Source organism: Pan paniscus, chromosome 1 (assembly GCF_029289425.2).
Source record: "Pan paniscus chromosome 1, NHGRI_mPanPan1-v2.0_pri, whole genome shotgun sequence".
Classification (NCBI taxonomy): Eukaryota; Metazoa; Chordata; class Mammalia; order Primates; family Hominidae; genus Pan; species Pan paniscus.
Window position 1 is genome coordinate 164,233,350 of NC_073249.2, and position 21,880 is coordinate 164,255,229.

Below are 21,880 nucleotides of genomic sequence, written 5' to 3' on the forward strand. Positions count from 1 at the left end.
AGAGATTTTAATTTGGAGAATTCTGATAGAAGATACTGTATATTCTAAAATATTAAAGTATAACTAGAATAAAACTCTCCAAAAATCTTAAGTAGTTTTGTTACTTAACTCTATCTCTTACCGCACAATTTTATTAATAGTTTTCACGTATTAAGGCTTTCTGTGTGTCAGGTATAATGTTAATTACCTTACATGCTTAATCTTTTTTAGTCTTATTTAATCCTCATTATTTGAGGTGGATTTTACTTTTATTTTAGAGGTGAGTAAACCAAGGGTTAGAGAGGTTAAACATTTTGCTGAGCATCACACCTTAGTGTGATGGTGATGGGATTTGATTCCTGGGCTTTTAGGTTAAAACATTTGAACTCCTAATTACTATGTTTTCTCAAATGTTTTTAGTAGCAGAATCTAGCATTACACAAGAATCAAATTTATGTGCCTGCATTATGTTCTAATAAATCAACAATATTTGTTGAGTATATCCTATCTAGAGAATACTTGACATGAAGTTGTCAGATATAACTTTTCAGACTGAACATTACATAACTCTGGGGGTGCCATTTGCATGTACTCCTTATGAATGATATACCCTTTATTTGTGAATGCCGAGACCAGAACTTGACATGTCTGTTGGGATATTCAGCAGGGCAGCTCAGGTATAAGATTCTAAAACAGAATTTTGGATTTCATCCTAGACTTCCCCATCCTAGTATATTTTTACCACCATTTACCAAGTTCCTGAGGACAAAATTTTTGGAATTATTATGATTTCTCTCCTTTCCTTACCCCTCACATTTATTCAGCCAACAAGTTACATAGGCTCTACTTCCAAAATATATCCTGATCTGTACTTCTTACTACTTCCACCTTTTAAAAATTCTAGTCTGTCACCATCTAGATCAGCACTGTGAAACAGAAATATAATGGGAACCACATTTGCAATTTAAAATTTTATAATTGCTACATTAAAAAAAAGCAACAGGTAAAGTTAATTTTAATCATATATGTCATTGAAACCAGTGTATCTAAAGTATTATTATTTCAACATGTAATAAATGTTAAGAATTATTGAGATATTTTACTTCTTTTCTCTTCTGCTAACTTCAAAATCTAGTGTGTATTTTATAGTTAAAGCACATTTCAATTCAGATGAGCCACATTTCAAGTGCTTAATAACCACCTGGGGCTAAAGGCTACCATATTAGACAGCCTCTGATCTTGAATTTTGCTATCCTTACTAATTTGGCTATCTTATTTCTACTCCTGTCTCAGTCACTTCTCAACATTGCAGCCAGAGAATTCTTTGAAAATTGTAAATCAAATCATTCATTCCTGTGTCTGAAATTCTCCAGTGCTTCTATTACAAACAGAAAAAGAATGAATTTTTTCTAACAGTCTATAAGACACTGCATGAGTTGGCTCCTTTTCTATGTGTTAGTGCTAAAGCTCTGTAAAACCTCTTATAGTACAGTGAAATACATCAACAATCAATTATTTCCTCCCTTGCAGAGGAAGTTTTGTAGGCTTTTTAGGCTTACTGTACAATTGTCATCTTAGAGCCTATTTACCATTATCCTGGAAATTTTCTTTGCATTTTTTTTTTTTTTTTGCAATAGAGTCCTTATTTTTCATGTATTTTCCTTAGTTTGCTCATTTCACTGAAAGCTTTCGTATCTTTCTTAAATAGGATGTGTGGGAGGTAAATTTTCTTTTATGTCTGACGGTATCTTTACCTTTACTCTCAAATTAATAGTTTTGCCAGGTATAAAATTCTAAATTCTATATCATTTTCTATCATAATTTTGAAAATATAACTACTGTCTTCTGGCTTTAAGCAGTACCCTTGAGTAGTCCAATATTATACTGATTGCTAATCTTTTGCGTCTTATTTTGCCCTAAGACTTTTTGAATTATTTTCTTTATCACTGGTGTTCTGAAATTTCGTGTTGACATATTGATATGATGACATTTATTTAGTGCTTTATAGAACATAATTTCATTTAAATTAGTTTATTCAGTCTCATAGAAATCTTATACATTATATAATTCCGGCAGTATTATTGTCTCCACTTCTCCACTGACAGAAGGCTGAATTAAGAGACTTGTTTGGACTTGAACCCAAGCCTTCTTACTTCATTTTCTGTGTTCTTCATCTTTTGGAATGGTAGGACATCCAGCATTCATAATTATATATAATTTGAATAAAAATAAAATTTCTCATTGGTAGAGAATTGTTTGCTACATTTTTATTAAAACAGAACACTTTTATCTTACATTAGCCTCAAAATCTACACCATTATTTATATTTGTTTAATATTTTTTTAATGTCTTACAGTTGATATAAGTGATACACTTGATATAAATGGATTCTAGGGTATCTTTTCTGTGAATTAATGGAAAATAGAGCCAATATAGATAATCTAGACATGTTACAGAACTTAAATGGGGATTGAGTAGTGCGCTCATACCAAGTGAGAAGATACTGTGCCAAATAAGGCAGCACGTTGTTTTCTCTTAAGGATGTATCCAGTTTTAATGTAACATCTTCTTCTGGAGGAGATAAAAAGTTCATACATCAAATGATTTAAGGGGATTTTTATAAATTATAAGTTAGTATGGTTTTGCTTTTTGAGTTTAATGGAAATTATGTAAACATGTATTAGTGCTTGTTTAAGATCATTTGTTTATTTGGGTTTGCTTTTGGTTTTTAGGGTGGAATGCTTTCTCACTTGAAGTGGTTAGTATTGGTAAGGCTAACTGATAGTCCAAAAACTATAATTAGTTTCTATTCTGGGAGTTAAAATTTTCAAGTATAAAAATGAATTATAGCATATTAATTTGAGAATGATGTTGAGAGATCATTTAACGTATCTCAGTGCCTTTAGTTTGGACTGTATCTAAACATTCTATTACAGAGTTAATACTCATTCCAGACATTATTAGTAAAAATAATATTGTAGGCAAGAAGCTTTTAAAAAAGGACTCATTAAATGTTTATAGAATAACCATTTTTCTCTCATAAGTGAGCAGTTTATTTCCAGAGAATAATAGAACTTGCTAAGCTCATCATAAAGATTAGAGTTACTCCTATTTAACTTTTATTGAATATGAATACTGATTTAGGCTTTAATGTTTTTCATCAAAATGAATTGATTTCAGATTAGGGCTTTACATAACCTTATTCCTCCTTATATACAGTTTGTAAGGAACTTATATAAAATGCTTTAACCTGTTAACAGACATTGGTTAAATGTGATATAGAATGTCAAGGCTACTAAGTTTCTTAGTTTATGGAAATGATCCTAGTGCTCTGTTAGTAGCATGTACCAGTGAGAACTGTTGGAGCAAAAAGGATGCATTATTTTAAGAAAGCGATTAATAATTTTCTAGTATAAGAGTATCCTCAGTGAAGTAGAGAAAATTAGATACTACATGAAAATTCAGAAGTAGAATTGTGATTACTATACTTGGTTGACTTTTTTCCTGTTGTTACTGTTTTGCCAAATAGTTTCTTTAACAAAATATGATTATAAAGTTGACCATTCCCTTTTAAAAATAATCTCCAAATTACATAAAGAAATAATAATTTTTGTGTTACTTGAAATGGTACGACTATATGTGTAGCTTATGAAAAATTGAGAGATGGGCTCTTGTAACCTATATTTTGTAACCATGTTTCATTTTTAGGAATTACAGTAAGTTCTCACTTAAAATTGTTAATAGGTTCTTGGAAACTAAGGTTTTAAGCTAAATGACATGTGACGAAACCATTTTTTTTCCAGTCAATGTTTTAACAAAACAATGCTGAACAAAATGATATTATTCAAGAACCTGCTGCACATGGTCCTTAAAGTCCTTCTCTTAAAGTCACAGTTTCCAAGAACATTATCCAGTGTCACAGTAGCTATGACATTAGGTGAGGACTTACTGTATTTAAAATTGAGGAATGATTTTTCCTTCCTTTAACATGGGTATAATAAAAGTACCTATATCTTAGAAATCTATGGGGATTAAATATGTGTAAAGTGCATGTCACAAAGTAATGCAGTACATATTAAGTGCTCAATAGAAGTTGTTATTGTTTTTGGCTTTATTAGATTACATTTACTCATGCACTATACAACTTGAGAGAGATTGGTTTGAAAAGCATGAGGGTACTAGGCATCTGGGGTATAATTGGATAAGAGAATTATTTTAAAAGGGAGATTATCAGAGTCAATATTGGCCTGCTTTGTATTATTAGACCATCAATGTCCATGGGACCTTAAAACCAAATCATTAAAGGTTGTTTATTCTATTTGATGCTGTTAGAAAAACTTGGCCTTATGGACAGCTTATATGTTTAGGAACTGATAGTTTATTTAAAAAAAAAACAAAAACCTTAAGCATATCTAGAAACCTAGCATAGGTAGAAATAATTTTGGAATGACGAAAAGGGATGTATGACAACCTCAGCAGCTGACAGCTAATATACAAATATCATCAATAATTTACAGAAAGTTCCATAAATATTTGCTAACTGAATGGTTATGCTGGATCATGGTGATGATAATCTTTTAGCTCATTTGGATTCTTTTTGCCTTCTCAGGAATGTTTCAGGATAAGACATAATTTGTGATAATACATACCAGTGGTCACTATACAAATATTTATGTACATATTTTCCCAGTGAATAATGTTAAAAAAAAGGAAGATAAAGTTGACACTAGGGCTCCTTTTAGTTTATATATGGCCATTATCTATTAACTCTGATAGCAGCCTGCACAGAACCAATGTGGTTATCCCTATTTTATAGATGACAAAGCTGAAGTTCCAGGGGGTTCAAATTTATATCTGAAAAAACTAGGAATTTAAGCATTGTTCATGTGTGTTTTAAGAAAATATTTCCATATTGTATTTAGTTTTAGTGAGAAACTGGAGAGGATTGTAAAGGGTCTCATAGGGAAAAAATTAAAAACTGCATGAATATAGGGGGAATGAATGGACATCATTGAAGCATTTGACTGAGTTGAGAAATCGTAGGAAAGAGAACTGTATTCTGAAAGTGACAGATTTCCTATACACCTTTCACTTCTCATTTTTATGTTTGTTATCAGATAATTCAGAGAAAGCTGTCTAAAGAGGTCTATATTAGTTTAATTTACTTTTATTATGTACACTTTAAAAAATATTCTTTTGAAGATGTTGAGTCTTCTTAAATACTTAAATCTGTTATTTAAGTTATACCTGAAGCTAGAGATTTTCACCTTTAAATAACAAACTCTGTCGTTCCCCGCGCCTCCCTACCCCCCACACACAGCTGGTCACATTTATTTGCATAGGGTTAACTGAAGAGGGGCCTGATCTTTTCAAATTCTCTACAGGGGTAGATGAAGATACACAAATATATGGTAGTTTCTAACAATCAGAAAATGAATGACTTGTTTCTTACTGCACCATACAAGTGGGGTTTACATCAAATTCTTGCTTTATCAAGGAAGTACTTACCCTATCACAGTATTTTAGAAAAAGTACTAGTGTAATTGTTAACATTAAGTAAACCAAATAAAGATCTTTCTCAATGGTGAAAAAAATCTTTTATTGGATATTTGAAATCATCTGAAAGTTAGGTAATAGATTGTATGCAATGTTACTTGTGTTCCAAATTTTCACTTGATCACCACTGTTGTATTTGAGTTGTAATAGATCAAGGTACATTAATTGAGCAAATGCTTATGTGTTTTACTGACATCCAGTTTTTAAGAGGTATGTCCACAGAACACATGGTATTCTTGGCAGGATTGTTAGAGTTAGCCGCATTTCCAGTAATGGCCTTAGTTGTAATCACCTGTTGAATGTTTGTATTTTTTTTTTCTACTTAGTATTTTTGAAAGACTATATCTAGCAAACATGGTGCATTACTAAGAATGTAAGAATGAATACAATGGTTCAGACCTGGTAACTGTCAGGGTGAGAAACAAAAGGATTTTGGTCTGTTAGGAATATGCCCATACATCTCTTAATAAATTTTAGTAAATCTATTTTCTCTGATCTAATCTGAATATAGTTTTAAACTTTTATTATGGAAAATTATAAAAGTAAAGGGAACAAATTAATACACCTACACCTAAAATTAATACACCTAAAAGTAAAGAGAACAGATTAATTTTTTTTTTAATTTTATTTTACTTTAAGTTCCGGGATACAAGTGCAGAATGTGCAGATTTGTTACATAGGTATACGTGTGCCATGGTGGTTTGCTGTACCTATCAATCTGTTATCTAGGTTTTAAGCCCCACGTGTATTAGCTATTTGTCCTAATGCTCTCCCTCCCCTTGCACCCAACCCCCCTGACTGTCCCCAGTCTGTGTTGTTCCCTCACTGTGCCCATATATTCTCATTAGAGAACAGATTAATTAACTTGCATTGTCATTTTTGTGTTATCTGTTGCTTGTCCTGTCTTTTGTTTTGTTGGTAATATTTTTGAAGCAAAGCCTAGACATCCTATCATTTCACTTGAAAATCCTTCAGTATGTCTCTCTAACAGATAAGGACTTTTTTGTGTGTTTGTGTGTGACAGAGTCTTGCTCTGATGCCCTGTCTGGAATACAGTGGCATGATCTTGGTTCACTGCAACCTCTGCCTCCCGGGTTCAAGCGATTTTCCTGCCTTAGCCTCCCAAGTAGGTGGGACTACAGGTGCAAGCCACCACACCCAGCTAATTTTTTTTTTTTTTTTTGTATTTTTACTAGAGATGGGATTTCACTGTGTTGGCCAGGCAGGTCTCGAACTCCTGACCTCAGGTGATCCGCCCACCTCGGCCTACCAAAGTGCTGGGATTACAGGCATGAACCACCATGCCTGGCCAGATAAAGACTTTTAAAAGTTAACCTCAATAACAAATGAAATGTTTTATGATCTCTTTAGAATTTTACTATCATCAGTTTTTTTTTCTTGAGTAGTTGAATAAGCTTATTATATACTGATTAAATTTTTTTTCCTAAAATATTGTTTCAAGGAAGAGCTTGGCCAGTCAGAATATGTGTGCTGTTGATGTTATGACATGAGAGCCATGTAATTCATGTTTCTTAAACTAGGTTATTACATGACAGTAGGTCCTTTGAACATGGGCTGCTAATTTTTTTGTGTACCATGGTACCTTGTGGTCGTCTTGTGAATCCTGTGATACCCTTTTTTGAAATATATATTGAGCATCCCAAATCTGAAAATCCAAAATCTTAAATGCTCCAAAATCCAAAACATTTCAAGCACCCATATGATACTCAAAGAAGATCTCGTTGAAGCATTTTGGATTTTCAGATTTGAGGTGGCTCAACCGTGAGTATAAAGATATTCCAAAATCCAAAACAAATATGAAATTTGAAAGACTTCTGGTCTTAAGCATTTTGAATAAGGGATACTCAATCTGTAATGTTTAAATGTTTTTAAATGCATGAAATAAAATATATAGAATAACAAAGGAAATCAGTTACATTGAATTAAAATTATCAAAATATTAAAGTTGTGATATATGTGTTTATTGATGAATTAAATAACATGATCTGGCCTCAGGTTAAAAAACTATTGTATTTTCTAAATAGTAATAAGCATCAACAATATTTTGAGATGTCTATAATAGTTGTGATATAAAAATATTTATGTTTCAAATTAGTTCAACCATTGTGGAAGACAGTGTGGCAATTCCTCAAGGAACTAGAACTAGAAATACCATTTGACCCAGTAATCCCATTATTGGGTATATATTCAAAGGATTATAAATCATTCTACTATAAAGTCACATGCACACATGTTTATTGCAGCACTATTCACAATAACAAAGACTTGGAACCAACCCAAATGCCCATCAGTGATAGACTGGATGAAGAAAATGTGGCACATATACACCATGGAATACTATGCAGCCATAAAAAAGGATGAGTTCATGTCCTTTGTGGGGACATGGATGAAGCTGGAAACCGTCATTCTCAGCAAACTAACACAGGAACAGAAAACCAAACACCACATGTTCTCACTCATAAATGGGAGCTAAACAATGAGAACACATGGACACAGGGAGAGGAACATCACACACTGGGACCTGTCGGGGTGGGGCTAGGGGAGGGATAGCATTAGGAGAAATACCTAATGTAGATGACGGGTTGATGGGTGCAGCAAACCACCATACCACGTGTATACCTATGTAACAAAACTGCACGTTCTGCGCATGTATCCCAGAACTTAAAGTATAATAATAATAATAGTAAATGTATGTTTCTATTAATGACAAAATCTTATATACTGCTAATACTGCTGTGGTTGGTTTACGACATTCATAATTTAAGGAAGTATAAATTTCAGCTGAACGTTACTGAAAATTCAGGAGCATTTTTTTTTCTATTCAAGTGTATGGTCCTCTGCTTCAGAAAGTATTGGTTTTTGTTTTTATTTTTAGAGTTCATAGATGTCTCAAGCTACTGCCACATACTCTGCTATTTTGGTTTTGTCCTTGTTATACCACTCTGAGTTTTATTCTATCGAATTGGTCCTAGTTTATTTTAACTATAAAAATTGAGTCGGCTGGGCGCGGGGGCTCACGCCTGTAATCTCAGCACTTTGGGAGGCCGAGGAAGGCGGATCATGAGGTCAGGAGTTCGGGACCAGCCTGACCAACATGATGAAACTCCGTCTCTACTAAAAATACAAAAATTAGCTGGGCATGGTGGCACATACCTGTAATCCTAGCTACTCAGGAGTCTGAGGCAGGAGAATCGCTTGAACCCAGGAGGCGGAGGTTGCAGTGAGCTGAGATCACTCAGCTCACTGTGCAGTGCCACTGCACTCCAGCCTGGGTGACAGAGCGAGACTCCATCTCGAAAAAAAAAAGAATTCTGAGTCAAGAGCTCTATTTCCTAACATTTTAACATAGCCACCCAGAAGTTTTTAGTTAGGGGCTTGCATCTGAAGGTGATGGAGTGTTATCTTAGATTGCGAAGGGAAGGAGTAAAGTTCCAGAAACAGATGCAAACTCTGAGAAGGGCAGTTTTGTTCTTCTGTCCTGAGAATTATAATATGTTCAGTTAGGAAGCATTTGTAGAGATTATTTACTTAAAGGAATGTGAAAAATGACACAGAAGAACCTGTTTTTAAAAAGTATATACATTTGTTTAGAACTTTATAGTTCATAAAGCTATTCAAATACATTATCTGGCTTGATGATTACAATCCCATGAAGTATTAATAGATTTGACAGGATTATTATTCCCATCTATTGGGTGTGGAAACTGAGGTTTGACTGTGTATTTTAAGATAAATAGCTACAACCTTACATCTTCAAGGTAGTAATTTATTGCTCTTTCAAATTATATACCCAGTCATTTTATTAGATGTATGACTGTTCTTAGGACTAAACATGAATTTAGGAAAAACAGCTTTTATATTTTAGATAGAATTCTTAAGTTTATTTTATATTTCCTAAAATGTCATTAAAACCTCATTTTATTAAGGGTTATAATAGAGGGTTGTTAGTGCTACTTTCATGACCTTGAACTGTGCACCAGTTAAGTAATTTTACCCTAGTTGATTTGCCATGATAATACTTTGGACTTTGATAAAAGGGCCAATTGTTGGGTCACTTTCTTTTCATTTTTAAAACTGCTGTGTTTGATAATCACTCAGTAGTACATACATAAGTGCAGAGTTTATGGCTGTTAGTGATGGGGAAAAAAATCACAAGGAAATTTGATTATCCTACAACAGAAAGTAGAGTATATATGAGTACAAATTTGGAATACGTTTTTTAAAGGAGACAAATAGTAGATGCTCAATAAGTGTTGTTTAATGAATACCACTTCTAAAATTAATGAATGAGTTAGTTGACTTCTATGAGTTATGCTATTAGGAAGTAAAGATACAAGCATGAAAATATGCTGATTCCAGGATGACAGAGTGTATGTAAATAGATTATACTACACTAGGTTACCTCATAATGAGACATGTGTGTACTTGGTTTCAGTAAAATTCATACTGGTTCAAAATAAACTCTTGATATAGAAATTTTTCAGTAATTCACTAAAATCAAGTAAACTGACTATCTTTGATGCTTTTGGAGCTTTTAGTACTATTTTTCAGAATTTTTATTATTATGATTTGCCATATTTACTTCTGTGTATTTTCTCACTAAGTGCCATTTGAGGTGTATGGACAGTAATTCTGTATGGTTTCAGATGAACAAGCTGCCATTTACTAGAATATTTGTGGAAGAATTGAGATATCTGCACCTTAAAATACGGCACAATCTAGCCAATCAGAAATGTGTGGGGAGACATTCTAGACAAATGGAATACATTAGGAAGGCATAGAGGAGATGTTTAAAAGTAGATCATTTTGATTAGAGCAGAAGGTTTGTGTTGTGGGAAAAAATGGCTAAAGAGGTAATTTGGGGCCAGGTGATAGAGACTTTTGAAAACCTGGAAGGATTTTGGATTTTGTTCCGAAGGCCTATACTCTTCTAATTGGAGTATACATTCTTGTGAGGGCACAACTATATGGGACGTGCAAGTTCACAGGATAAACATGACACATCTTCTAGGAACATCACTTTTTAAATACTTGGGGGGAAATAAATATTTTTATATGAAGTTTTTTTTGAGACAGAGTCTCACTCTGTTGCCCAGGCTAGAATGCAGTGTTAGGATCATGGTTCGCTGCAGGCTTGACTTCCCAGGCTCCAGCGATTCTCCTGCCTCAGCCTCCCAAGTAGTTGGGATTACAGGCACCTGCCACCACACCCAGCTAATTTTTGTATTTTTTGTAGAGGTGGAGTTTTGCCGTGTTGCACAGGCTGATCTTGGACTCCTGGGTTCAAGCAGTACTCCCGCCCCGGCCTCCCAAAATACTTGGATTACAGGTGTGAGCCACTGCAGGCATGAAGATAGATTTATAAAGTATAAAACACAATTCGTATGCAATTTTAAAGTAAAATTCTAAGATTTAAGCTAAGATCCCAATAAGATTCTGAAAGAAATTTGTGCATATAGTAAGTTATTTTATCCTGTAACTCCAGACAATAAAAGGATTTGTTTTCATTATCCTCTGCTGTTACACTTCTTCAGTAGATGAGCTTGAAAGACACAGGTCCAGGCAGTATGCAGCCATTACAAATTCCTTTTCGGAAGATTGACAGGGAGAGGGACGTAAAATTAGGAGGAAAGAGGAGACTACTTATATAATCTAGCACTGAAGTTAAAGACAGTCTTTGGGGAAGAAAGCTTATAAGATTAAGAGACGTTTCAAGAGAAGATTGTATTGAACTTGGTGGCTTATGATACAAAAGAGGTAGTTTACAAAGTTGAGTGAAAAGCCAGAGATGTCTTCCAGGTTCCAGGCTTCTGTGACTGGGAACATGCTGGTCATATTAATGGATATAAAGAAGTGAGGAAGATGGTGTGAAAGAGTATAAAGGAGGGAAAGGTGGGTAGAAAGGGATAGCAGTAGCAGTAAGGGGCTGGGGAATTTGTTATTTATTTTTTTTGAGTCAGTCTCGTTCTGTCACCCAGTGCAGTGGTGTGATCTCAGCTCACTGCAACCTCCGCCTCCTGGGTTCAAGCGATTCTCCTGTCTCAGCCTCTTGAGTAGCTGGGACTGTAGGCACATGCCACCACGCCTGGCTAATTTTTGTATTTTAAGTAGAGATGGGGTTTCACCATATTGGTCAGGCTGGTCAAACTCCTGACCTCAGGTGATCCACCTGCCTCAGCCTCCCAAAGTCCTGGGATTACAGGTGTGAGCCACCGTGCCTGGCTTTTTATTTTTGGTATGTTGAATTTGAGTGAAGTATAGGGTATTGAAGGGAGAAATGGCAAATAGGCAATGTAAGAAGGGGAACTGGAAAGAGACTTGGAATGAATATGTAGATTTTGGAACTTTATTCATGGTAAATAAAGGAGTCCGTAAGAGCAGATAGAATGTCTGAGGGTCAGTGTAGAAAAGATGATTGAAGGTTGTCCATTGGCCCACAGTACTAAATATGAGAAAGGAATAGGGTTATAAAGATGGATTCAGATAAGGGATAATCCATGGAGAGTATAGTATTGTGAAAGCAAAATGAAGGTCAAGTTTGAAAAAAAGATATTCGTATTAGTAAGTAGTAGAGAGATAAAAGGGAAGGTAGTCTGAGAGATCAAAGGGGATTAGACTTAGATTAGACAACTGTGAGTTAGTGATGGAATTTGAGCACTTTAAGCAAAGTAGTTAGGACAGGAGACAGTCGTGTGAACCATAAAGAAAAGAGCTCCTTTCTCTTCTTCTACCAGAAGTATCTTTCTGGTAGAAAAAAGCTTTATATGGGGAAAAAGTCTAATTTACTACTCCTGAAAGGAACAAAATGAAACATGTCCTATGAGAGTTTTTTTTTTTTTTAAGGAAACCAAATAGAGGAAGCAACTCATATATTAAATAATGAATTATTTTGCATTTGAAATTGTCCAATTTTGGGGGAAGAGAGGAGCCATTTTGGTATTCTGGCCCTAAAAAAATCAACGTTAATTTCGACAGCTTAGTCTGTGGTGCTGAAAATTATAGATTATTTTTACCTTTATTATTTTGTACTTTTCTGGAACAAAATATTTACTTAGGATTCACATAGATCATACATATCTTTTATATATGTGACATATAAAAATATATATGACATGTATATTGGATAATTTGAAATACATAATGCTAAGTATTGACAAAGATAGGTCACCATATAACTTGGGCACTATATCCTTTAACAAATGGGTTTAATTTAAAATTTCTTACTGGCAGTTTTAAAAAATCATATTTAAAAATAAATTCTGACAAGTGATACTGTGGTAAAAAATTTGTATCTAATCTTTAGGGATTTAGGGATTTAGGGATCTGTTGTGATGTCGATAAACATGCAAGAATAATTTAAATTTCTATAATTTAGGGACTGGGTCTTTGTTTATTGAATTTTAAACATATATACATGCTTGTCAGGCTGTTTAAACGTTCAGTAACTTGTTACGAGGTTTATTTCTACTTGAAAACCTACACGAATGTATTAGAATCACAGCATATTTAGGGGAAATATAAACTTTAACTCGATGCCACAAATATGTTCATTCTTACTGTAATCTGACAAGATTCCTTTACAATTATTTGTTTTCATAGTATTAAGTGTTAAAATATATAAAATGTATACTGTATATATTTTAACAAATATGTTAAAGTATAGTGATACCTCATGTTAAAGTCAATGTGACTTAGTAGTCATCTCCATTTGTTTAAAGACAGCGAACTTATTTTAATACAGTATTTAATTCTGCTTCATTAGGTTTCATAAATAAATCATATCAAACATTTACTCCAAATTATTTTGTAGCAAAATGAAGCATCAGTTTAAAAATTTATATTACAGATTTGTACACATACTCTGTGCTGACAATTTTTAGTTTTGAAATTAATACTGCAACATTTAAGAACTGTACAATTACCAGTCCTCTGTATTTAGTCAAGTTTAGAGTTTTAACAAGAATACTAGTTTTTTAAACTGGGAAAGTTGTGATATTAGCTCATATGATGCCTTTTAAAATAAAAGTCTCTAAATTTTTTATTTAGAAAAGTTATTTAATAAGTTCACCTATTGATTATAATCTAGATTGTGACCATCTAAAATTGATTCCCACATCACAAAATTTAAAACAAATAGTATTATAAGAATTTTGATTCAGAAATGTAAACGGTATTCTTTAAGGTTATGTGATTGTATGTTTAATCTTAAATAGACAGTGACTTTAAGATAAAAAAAATCTATTTCTCAAGCTTTCTCTTAAGGATTTAATACCAGATTATTAGACCACATTAACTTGGAATGAGGTTAATGTTTAAATTATTGCCTTTTAAATTTGCCTCAGTTCATTCAAAGCTTTCTGAATCTGTTGGATGGATCAACATTTTGGTTGATTTTATAGAGTATAACCTTCCATTTTGAGACTTCCAAGATAATCCTCTTCTCCTCTCTGGCTTAGATTTTGCTCTTGGTTTGTTATATTTACCATTTAGGTTGTTTTCTCCACACTCATCATGCCACCACCAGCCTCCTAAAGGAGATAGATATGCAATTTAATGGGTACAGACTCGTATGTAGTTACCGTTACTGTATTTCCCCGTAAGTTTATCTTCCTTTCTTATAAATATTACAGTGTTTTAGATGCATGTATCCCAGTTTTAAATAATCTGTATAAGTCCCAATTTTAAATAATCTGTATAAATAATCTATACACCACCAAAAAATAGAAAATCTGAGGAAGATTAGAGGTAAAATACCTGATTGAACTAGAATGAACACTTTCATTATAGTTAAGAGGTTTTCATCTAGAGAGAAAACGCTTATTTGGGATTCGGATTTTTAAAAGTTGTCATTGCAGATAATAGCTAATAATGTGGGAAGATACTTTGAAGATATGAAAATAAAGTATTGGTATCATAAAAAGATACCTGAATAACCCTCTGGACAGTTGAAGTGTCCTTTTGCTTTGTGATCCCAAGTAGAAAACACCAAATCTTTGTTTTCCGGGATTGCATTGGGGACATTGCCAGTAATCGCAACTAGATGTAGCGTATAGTTGGTTTCGTGATTTCCCAAGTAAAAAGAATATTCAATATAATGTTTGTTGTCTTTCCAGTCTTCCAACTCAATTCGTAAAACATAATTAGATTGCTTCACTATGGAGTATATCTTCTCTAGGCCCAACCAAAATTCTCCTGAAAAGAAAAGTTTTAAAAATCTGTGAGTTATTAACTACAGGTTGGACACTGACAGTTTTTTTAAGTGTTTTTTATTGGTGCAACTAATTGAGTTGTTTAGTCTTGAATCCCTTGATCATTTTAGTGTATCTTAAAATAATACCTTTTAAAACAATTTTATTGAAGATAGCTATGTGCACAAAAATGTTAAAAATATTAATAGAACTGAAAGTCTGATTATCCTTTCTATAATGCATATTACAAGACATGTTTCACCAGTGAAATGTGTTACATTATTATAGATATTTTAAAGTCTCGTCATTGGTAGAGGAATATTTTCTTGCAAGTCTTTATATGGATAAACTTCACTGTCAGCTATTTATTAACATCCATATACAGTCAAGAGATGTGTTAAGTATTCCTAGAGACTTGAGTAATAATAATGTCACTTTCTTCAAATGTAAACCTGGCCTTTGGTATTTGCTTAATGTATGTTTTCTTTGTAGAAAAAGACAGGAATAAATTTTAAAAATCATTTTAAATTTAAAAGCATGGTTCTTAATAACTTTTTTCTGTAATTTTAAAAATTATTTTTATTGGAATTAAAAACATAAATAACAAATATAAATAGATTGTTCTTCATCACAATCCTTTTTATTAAAGTATTTATAAAATACTGTTTTCATCAAACATTCACTATTGTCTTATTGCTATTGAGTTAGTAGGAAGCTTCATTTTAAGGATTGCTGGTAAATACAAGTACAAATGGGTTACTTTCTTACCAGAATTAAGTGAGTATTCTCGACTTACCTGTCAGCCTTTTATTTTGGGGTTACACTCACTATTAGAAGATTTGGAGCTACAAAACTTATCACTGAGTATACCTTCTAGGTAGGGCTTTCACTGGTAGTTTGAATACAAAATTTTTAAATGGTCAAATAGTACTGAGCATTTAAAAATTTGATATAATAATGAATGTCTTCTACTTTATAAGTGAGTACTTAGACATCATTCATGGATTTTTGTATGTGCTTTTTGGATTTTAAACATCTGTTATTTTATCTTGCTTATTTTACTATTTGTAATCAAAATAGAATAATTTGCATTGAGTTAACTCATTATAGGCCATACATTCTATATATTATATTTAAATAATTGAAATTTTAAAATGTATACTGTATGTCTGAGTTTCCTGGTCCTTTTAACTTCCAATTAATTGATATGTAAAACGTTAATGAGAGAATAGAGTGACTAATGCTAGGAGTAGTTCTTTTCACAGCTTATTTGTAACAGTTACTACTTATGACATAACATTTAATCAAAATTGTCTTTAATAATTATAGTTATGATCATTGTAAGCCATGGAATTAAATTGTGATAAGTATATTTAAGAACAGACATGTAATTGTGATAAATATAATTCAAATAATAACAGTTATAATAAGTGTAATTTACTAACAAATGTGTAATTGTTTGATAATAAATTATATGAAGGCTGAGACTGCTTCTCGTTCGTTACTACTTTTCCTAATACCTGGTCCATAAGAGGTTCTCAGTAAATATTTGTAGATTAGCAAGTGAATGAATGATTGAATGTAGTCCCCTTACCATCAAGCCTCCCAAAACCATATTTGTAGTTCTCCCACGTTTCATTGAAGTTTTGTGATCCATCTATTCGATGTTGAATTAATGTCCATGGACTACCTGAATATAATGAATGAAATCATGTATTTTTAGTAGATTTATGTTGACAGATGTAAATAACACTTTTTTGTTTGTTTGTTTGATTTTAATTGGTGGTTTTGTAAGGTAGTTTATTAATGTTATGGCAATACATTTTATTATTTATTATGGTCCCAAAAGTTAAGTGAAAGGCAATTAATGAATTTTGGCATAGTAAACTTATTGATAATAGTCACTTCAGATTATTTTAGAGGAAAAGGAGAATATTGAGTAAATACATAAACAAGGTAAAAGTATTAGATTTATACGAATACTCATATATATTTGATATATATATGTATAAAACAATGATAACCAGGTTAATCTTCCTAATACGTAATGAGTAAGTTGAACTAACTACTGTCTATTCTCCTTAGACAGGTTTTACCTGATACAACATCACAGTAGACATGAAAAACTTGAGAGTTGCTGGGTCTGATGGCATACATGCCACTTGTATGTTCACCTCTGTTATAAATGGTGGTACATTCAGCAGGAATGCCTAGAATCAATAAAATGTTATTACATCAGATTTAGTAATAGGAATAATATCTTTGGAGCTTGAGATTTCACTTGACATTTTATGAAATTGTGGCAAATGTAGCATTTTTTCAGTAATGTTTATGTTAAAGCATTTTTCTTAGATGGTGTGTTATTTAAGAATGTAAGAATCATCTTACCAAACTATTTTCTTTTAAAAAATTAATTATTTTTTAGAGACAGAGTCTTGTTCTATCACCAGTCTGGAGTCCAGTGACCTTTAACTCCGTAAATATTTCAGCATGTATCTCTTAAACAGGAGATTGTTCTCCTTTAAAACTGCAATACCATGATCACATCTAAGAAAATTAATAAACCTTCTATATTATCTAATAATCAAGTCCATATTTGTATTTCTCTGATTGTCTTAGGTATGTCTTTTATAGGGTGTAAAAAGAACCCCAGCATCCAGTTTAGGTTGATACATTGTATTTGATGGATATCTCTTAACTATCTTTTAGTCTAGAACAAGTCCTAAGAATAGAGAATTTGATAATAATAGCTTCAAGAAGGAAACCCACCAAAGTGTCTTACCATCATGTTTTACATTTCTTATTTCATTCAACTGAAGAAAGGGAGTAGTTCTTGGTGCTCTTGGCTTGGAAGATAGAGAAATTTCTGTGGGTTCTTGAATACTAGTCCTTCTGAGCTGATAAAAGAATATAAATCTGTTTTTTAAAATGATACTGAATATACAATTAGGGGAAATCTGAGTAAGGATGTCAGAAGTACAGTTTGTCTTTCAGTTCATAATGTTATAACGGTGTTTGATATTTAGATAAACAGTGTTATTCAGATTGTACAGATTACCTGTTCTCAAAATATTTAATCAGGGACATTATTTAATAAGATAAAAAAATAAAGCAAGGCAAAAAAGCAGACATTGGTCGGAAAACAGAGCAAGGCCAAAAGTAGAGACTGCTTTGCTTAGAATATTGTAATGTATTCTTTTATTTATATGAATAAAATATATTTGATATTCTGTTCAGATTTTAAGTTTAATAATTTTCAGTTTTAGGTCTTACTGATCTTCAGACCTGCGATAAAGACATAATACATAATTTGAACCAGGCTTTCTTGATAATTTGATAATTTTTGACCTGTAAACATATCTGTAGATGTTGGCAGGTTGGCAAGTTTGTTTGCTTACTTTCTATATATTCAGTAGTTTATCGTTAGTTTAGCAGTAACATTTTATTTTTATTTAAGTGTGTTGGGTTTGCAATTTATTGAATGATAGTTTTTCTCATTGACAGTAAGAAAAGCAGAATATATAATATCTTGCATTATTAGTGTTAGTTTTTTGATGCTGGCATAAATGATATTTCCTAGGACCTTATTTAAAAGGATCTATTGTAAAGTTTGCTTGCTGGGTATTACTCTTTTCTACTAAGTAACTATGTGATCTTAAAGTTACTTAAATTTTTAGAGTTTTGTTTTTTTAATTTAAATATGAGAAAGTTAAATGATCTAACTCTTCTTCCAACTCAGAAATTCATTGTTTTGGTTTCTTCACACATTTTTATTTTTAGACACAATGTATATTACTATAGTAACATTTTGCTTTGGGGAGCAGGTTCATTTAATCATAGTAAAAGATATAATTGAAAAGAATTTAGAATAATAACATCATAAGAAGGAAAGTATGGAAACCAAAAGTAGTTGATAAAAAACCTTTTAGCAGCACTACTAACATTATGTTTGTTTAGTGGAAATTGGTAATATTTGTTTTATATCTCTTGAAAATGATTTTGTTTACCAGTTTCTCTGAGTTTATATTATGTTTTTTGAATCCTCTTGAATAGCTGTTTGAGAGTATTATTAATATTTTTAAACTATTGTACTGCATATTAGAATACATGGATTCTGACATAGCTTTTTTCTAAACAAGTGCTTCCCTCTGTCACTTCACCAGATGTTTACATTGTAGATTAATTACATTGTTGAATGTTGACCTTTAATTATGAGGCACACTATTTCTAGTAATCCAAGTAATAATAATCATAGCACACGCTTCTGTGTGAATATGACATTACATTTATTAATTCAACAGAAATGCCTACTGTGTGCCATACAGTATTCTATATTGTGGAGTATATACAAATAATGGAAAATATGAAGATAATGGAAAAAATCCCTGTATTCACAGAGCTTACATTTTAGTGCAGGAATAGAAGAGATAAATAACTAAAATTTATATTATGTTAAATAAAGGTGAGTGTGCAGGAGAAAAGTAGCTAAGGAAGTAGAAGTTTTCAGGGATGGGACCAGGCGGTTGTGATTTTTGGTTAAGTGACCTTGTAAGTCTTCATTGGGAATTTTTTGTTTGATAACGACCCTAAGGGAAATCAGAGAGTGGGCCACGTAGATACCAGGGCAAAAGAGCATTCCAGTTAGAGGAAACAACAAGGGCAAAGGCTTTGAGGTGGCAGTATGTTTGATGTGTTTGAATACTGGTAAAGCGGTCAGAATAACTAGAGTAGAGGAGGTGAAGTCAGTGAGATGACGAAGGGTTGGGTAATCTTGGTCTAAAGAGCCAGTATGAGTGAAATGGAAAGCTATTGTGTGGTTTTGAGCAAAGAGAAACATGATCTAATTTGAATTTTAGTAAGATGACATTGGCTGCTATGAATTAATTTTTTTTCTTACAATAATCCTATAAGTTCTGTTATTATCTTTGTAGTATATGTGAGGAAACTGAGAGATAAAGGGGTGAAGTAATTTATTCAAGGTCACACAAAGTTTTAGAGCCATGGTTTAAATGCAGGTAGTTTATTAGCTTCAGAGCCTGCAATTTTAACAATTATGCTGATGTGATAATTTTACTCATGATCCAGTTAAAGCTTGTAAATAATTTTAGGATTCAGTGTTTTTACAGACCTGTGTGAAAGATGGGACATACCATTAAAATACTGACTTACCTGATTTTCTATTTCTTTTATTTGACTATGCTGTTGGTTTAATTGTTTATATTGGTCTTCCACGGTCTGGAGAAGGTCTTTGATGCTATTATCTTGTTTTTCTACAAACGTCTGGATATAGAGAGTAGGTTGGTTATAAGTTGCTTTCCTCTTTCTTTTCTATTAATTTCCTGTAACACTATCATAATCTAAAATTTTAAACTAATAATGGATTTGAAAAATGAATATTGGCAATTCCTTCCCCTTGTATGCTTCTTTCAAATAGCACATATTTTTGTTCTTAACATTTTATTTAAATTGTACTATCTCTAAAATTTGATTTTCTGAACTTCAATTAAAAGAAAAAGCCCAGCATATTTTCATATGAATAAATCTTTTCCATTTACTGTATTATTTAATCTGTTTTAAACACTGGAGAATAGTTTTAAATTTTTTTTAACTTTTTACTTACCTTCAGTAATTTACAATAGTGTAATGACATAGTGTTCTAGATTGTATAATTTAACCGATTTGTAATTTTCATATAAAATGCAAATTTTCAGTGTTTTCATATATAACATTAGGGAAACAAAAAACTAACTTGAAATTATAATAGGAAATTTTATTTTCTGGAGATTATTTTTCTTGGAAAAAAAAGTATTTCAACAATGCAACAAAGTATTTCAAATGGCATGCCTTAGAAATATTTTTTTTAAAAGATCCACATTGAAAACATAAACATGAACCCTCTTTATTTTCTACTTACTTTAAGTGAAGTTACTTCTGGGTGTTCTGGAGTTTCAGGTTGATTTTGAATTAAGTTAGTTAGTTGCTCTTCTAAATATTTCACTTTTTGTTGAAGTAGAATTTTTTCTTCTAGGAGGCTTTCAAGTTTTGAGTTGAGTTCAAGTGACATATTCTTTACCTCTTCATTTTTGACTTGTAGTTTATATGTAGTTCTTCTCAGTTCCTTTTCTTCTTCTTTGATTTCACTGGTTTGCAGCGATAGATCATAAAAAGACTGATCAAATATGTTGAGTTTTTGAAATATGTCATTAATTTGGCCCTTCGTCTTATGGACAAAGTCTTTAAGACCATGTCCCAACTGAAGGAGGCCATTGGCTAAAATTTTTACATCGTCTAACATAGCAAATCTTGATTTTGGCTCTGGAGATAGAGAATCAAATGATGAATTGTCTTGATCAATTCTGGAGGAAATAACTAGAGGAACAATAAAAAGAAGGAGCTTAATTGTGAACATTTTTATCTTGATTTTCAATTTCAAGCAACGTGGAACTGTTTTCTTCTGGAAGCAGACCTAGACTTCTTAACTCTATATATACCAATATTTGCCCAGAAAAGGTAAGGTTGGTAGGTGAACATAGTTAATCATTAAGCCGTGTTAACTTGCACGAATGTAACCTTCTTCCACATTGAGTTAGATCAATGCTAAATGAAATCAAAGAAATGAGCAACTAACTTAATAGGTAATTTGAAATTGTATTTAACTTTGCTGTATTATAAACTACACATTCAATGCTATGGTGACTACCTGTTTTTAAAAGCTAATTTTACTTTTTTATGATTTTAAGAGATTTACAAGTCAAAAATAAACTTTTTTGTTGGGTAAATTTATTATTAAAGTTGAGGGAAAAAAAGTAATGAATTAAGTATGCATTTCTCAAACTGTACTTTAGTTCTTTTGGAAACAGTGATCCATTCCGAAAAACACTTTCTCTCTGAAGCCTTTCTCCACTCCCTCAGGTGGTGTTACGGCTCTCAATGCTGTGTTCCTCTGGTACTCTGTATAAATCAACGTATAATTATATGCTCCTCATTTTTTGTCACTATAATTGTTAATATGTTTTTTTGCATCACCTTATATGTCTTAACCATCCTTGTATATTGTCACAAAATCCCATATATAGTAAGTGTCATTAAAGACATTTCACTCCCTTTTCTCCACTGTGTTCTGTCTCTGTGTTCTA

The 21,880-nt window shown here is 32.3% G+C and overlaps 2 protein-coding genes across 13 annotated transcripts in view; one reads left to right on the forward strand and one right to left on the reverse strand.

The window, feature by feature from the left end:
- DOCK7 (dedicator of cytokinesis 7) overlaps positions 1-21,880 on the forward strand; it is a 232,910-nt gene that overhangs the window by 69,352 nt on the left and 141,678 nt on the right. The gene's annotated exons all lie outside the window — the stretch shown is intronic.
- ANGPTL3 (angiopoietin like 3) lies at positions 3-21,200 on the reverse strand. The gene is made up of 7 exons (XM_003809154.6): positions 20,659-21,200; positions 19,914-20,024; positions 17,527-17,641; positions 16,841-16,954; positions 16,339-16,434; positions 14,482-14,748; positions 3-14,084 (listed from the first exon to the last, which is right to left on the reverse strand). The coding sequence occupies exons 1-7, from the start codon at positions 21,151-21,153 to the stop codon at positions 13,900-13,902; spliced, it is 1,383 nt and encodes a 460-aa protein (XP_003809202.1). The 5' UTR covers positions 21,154-21,200; the 3' UTR covers positions 3-13,899.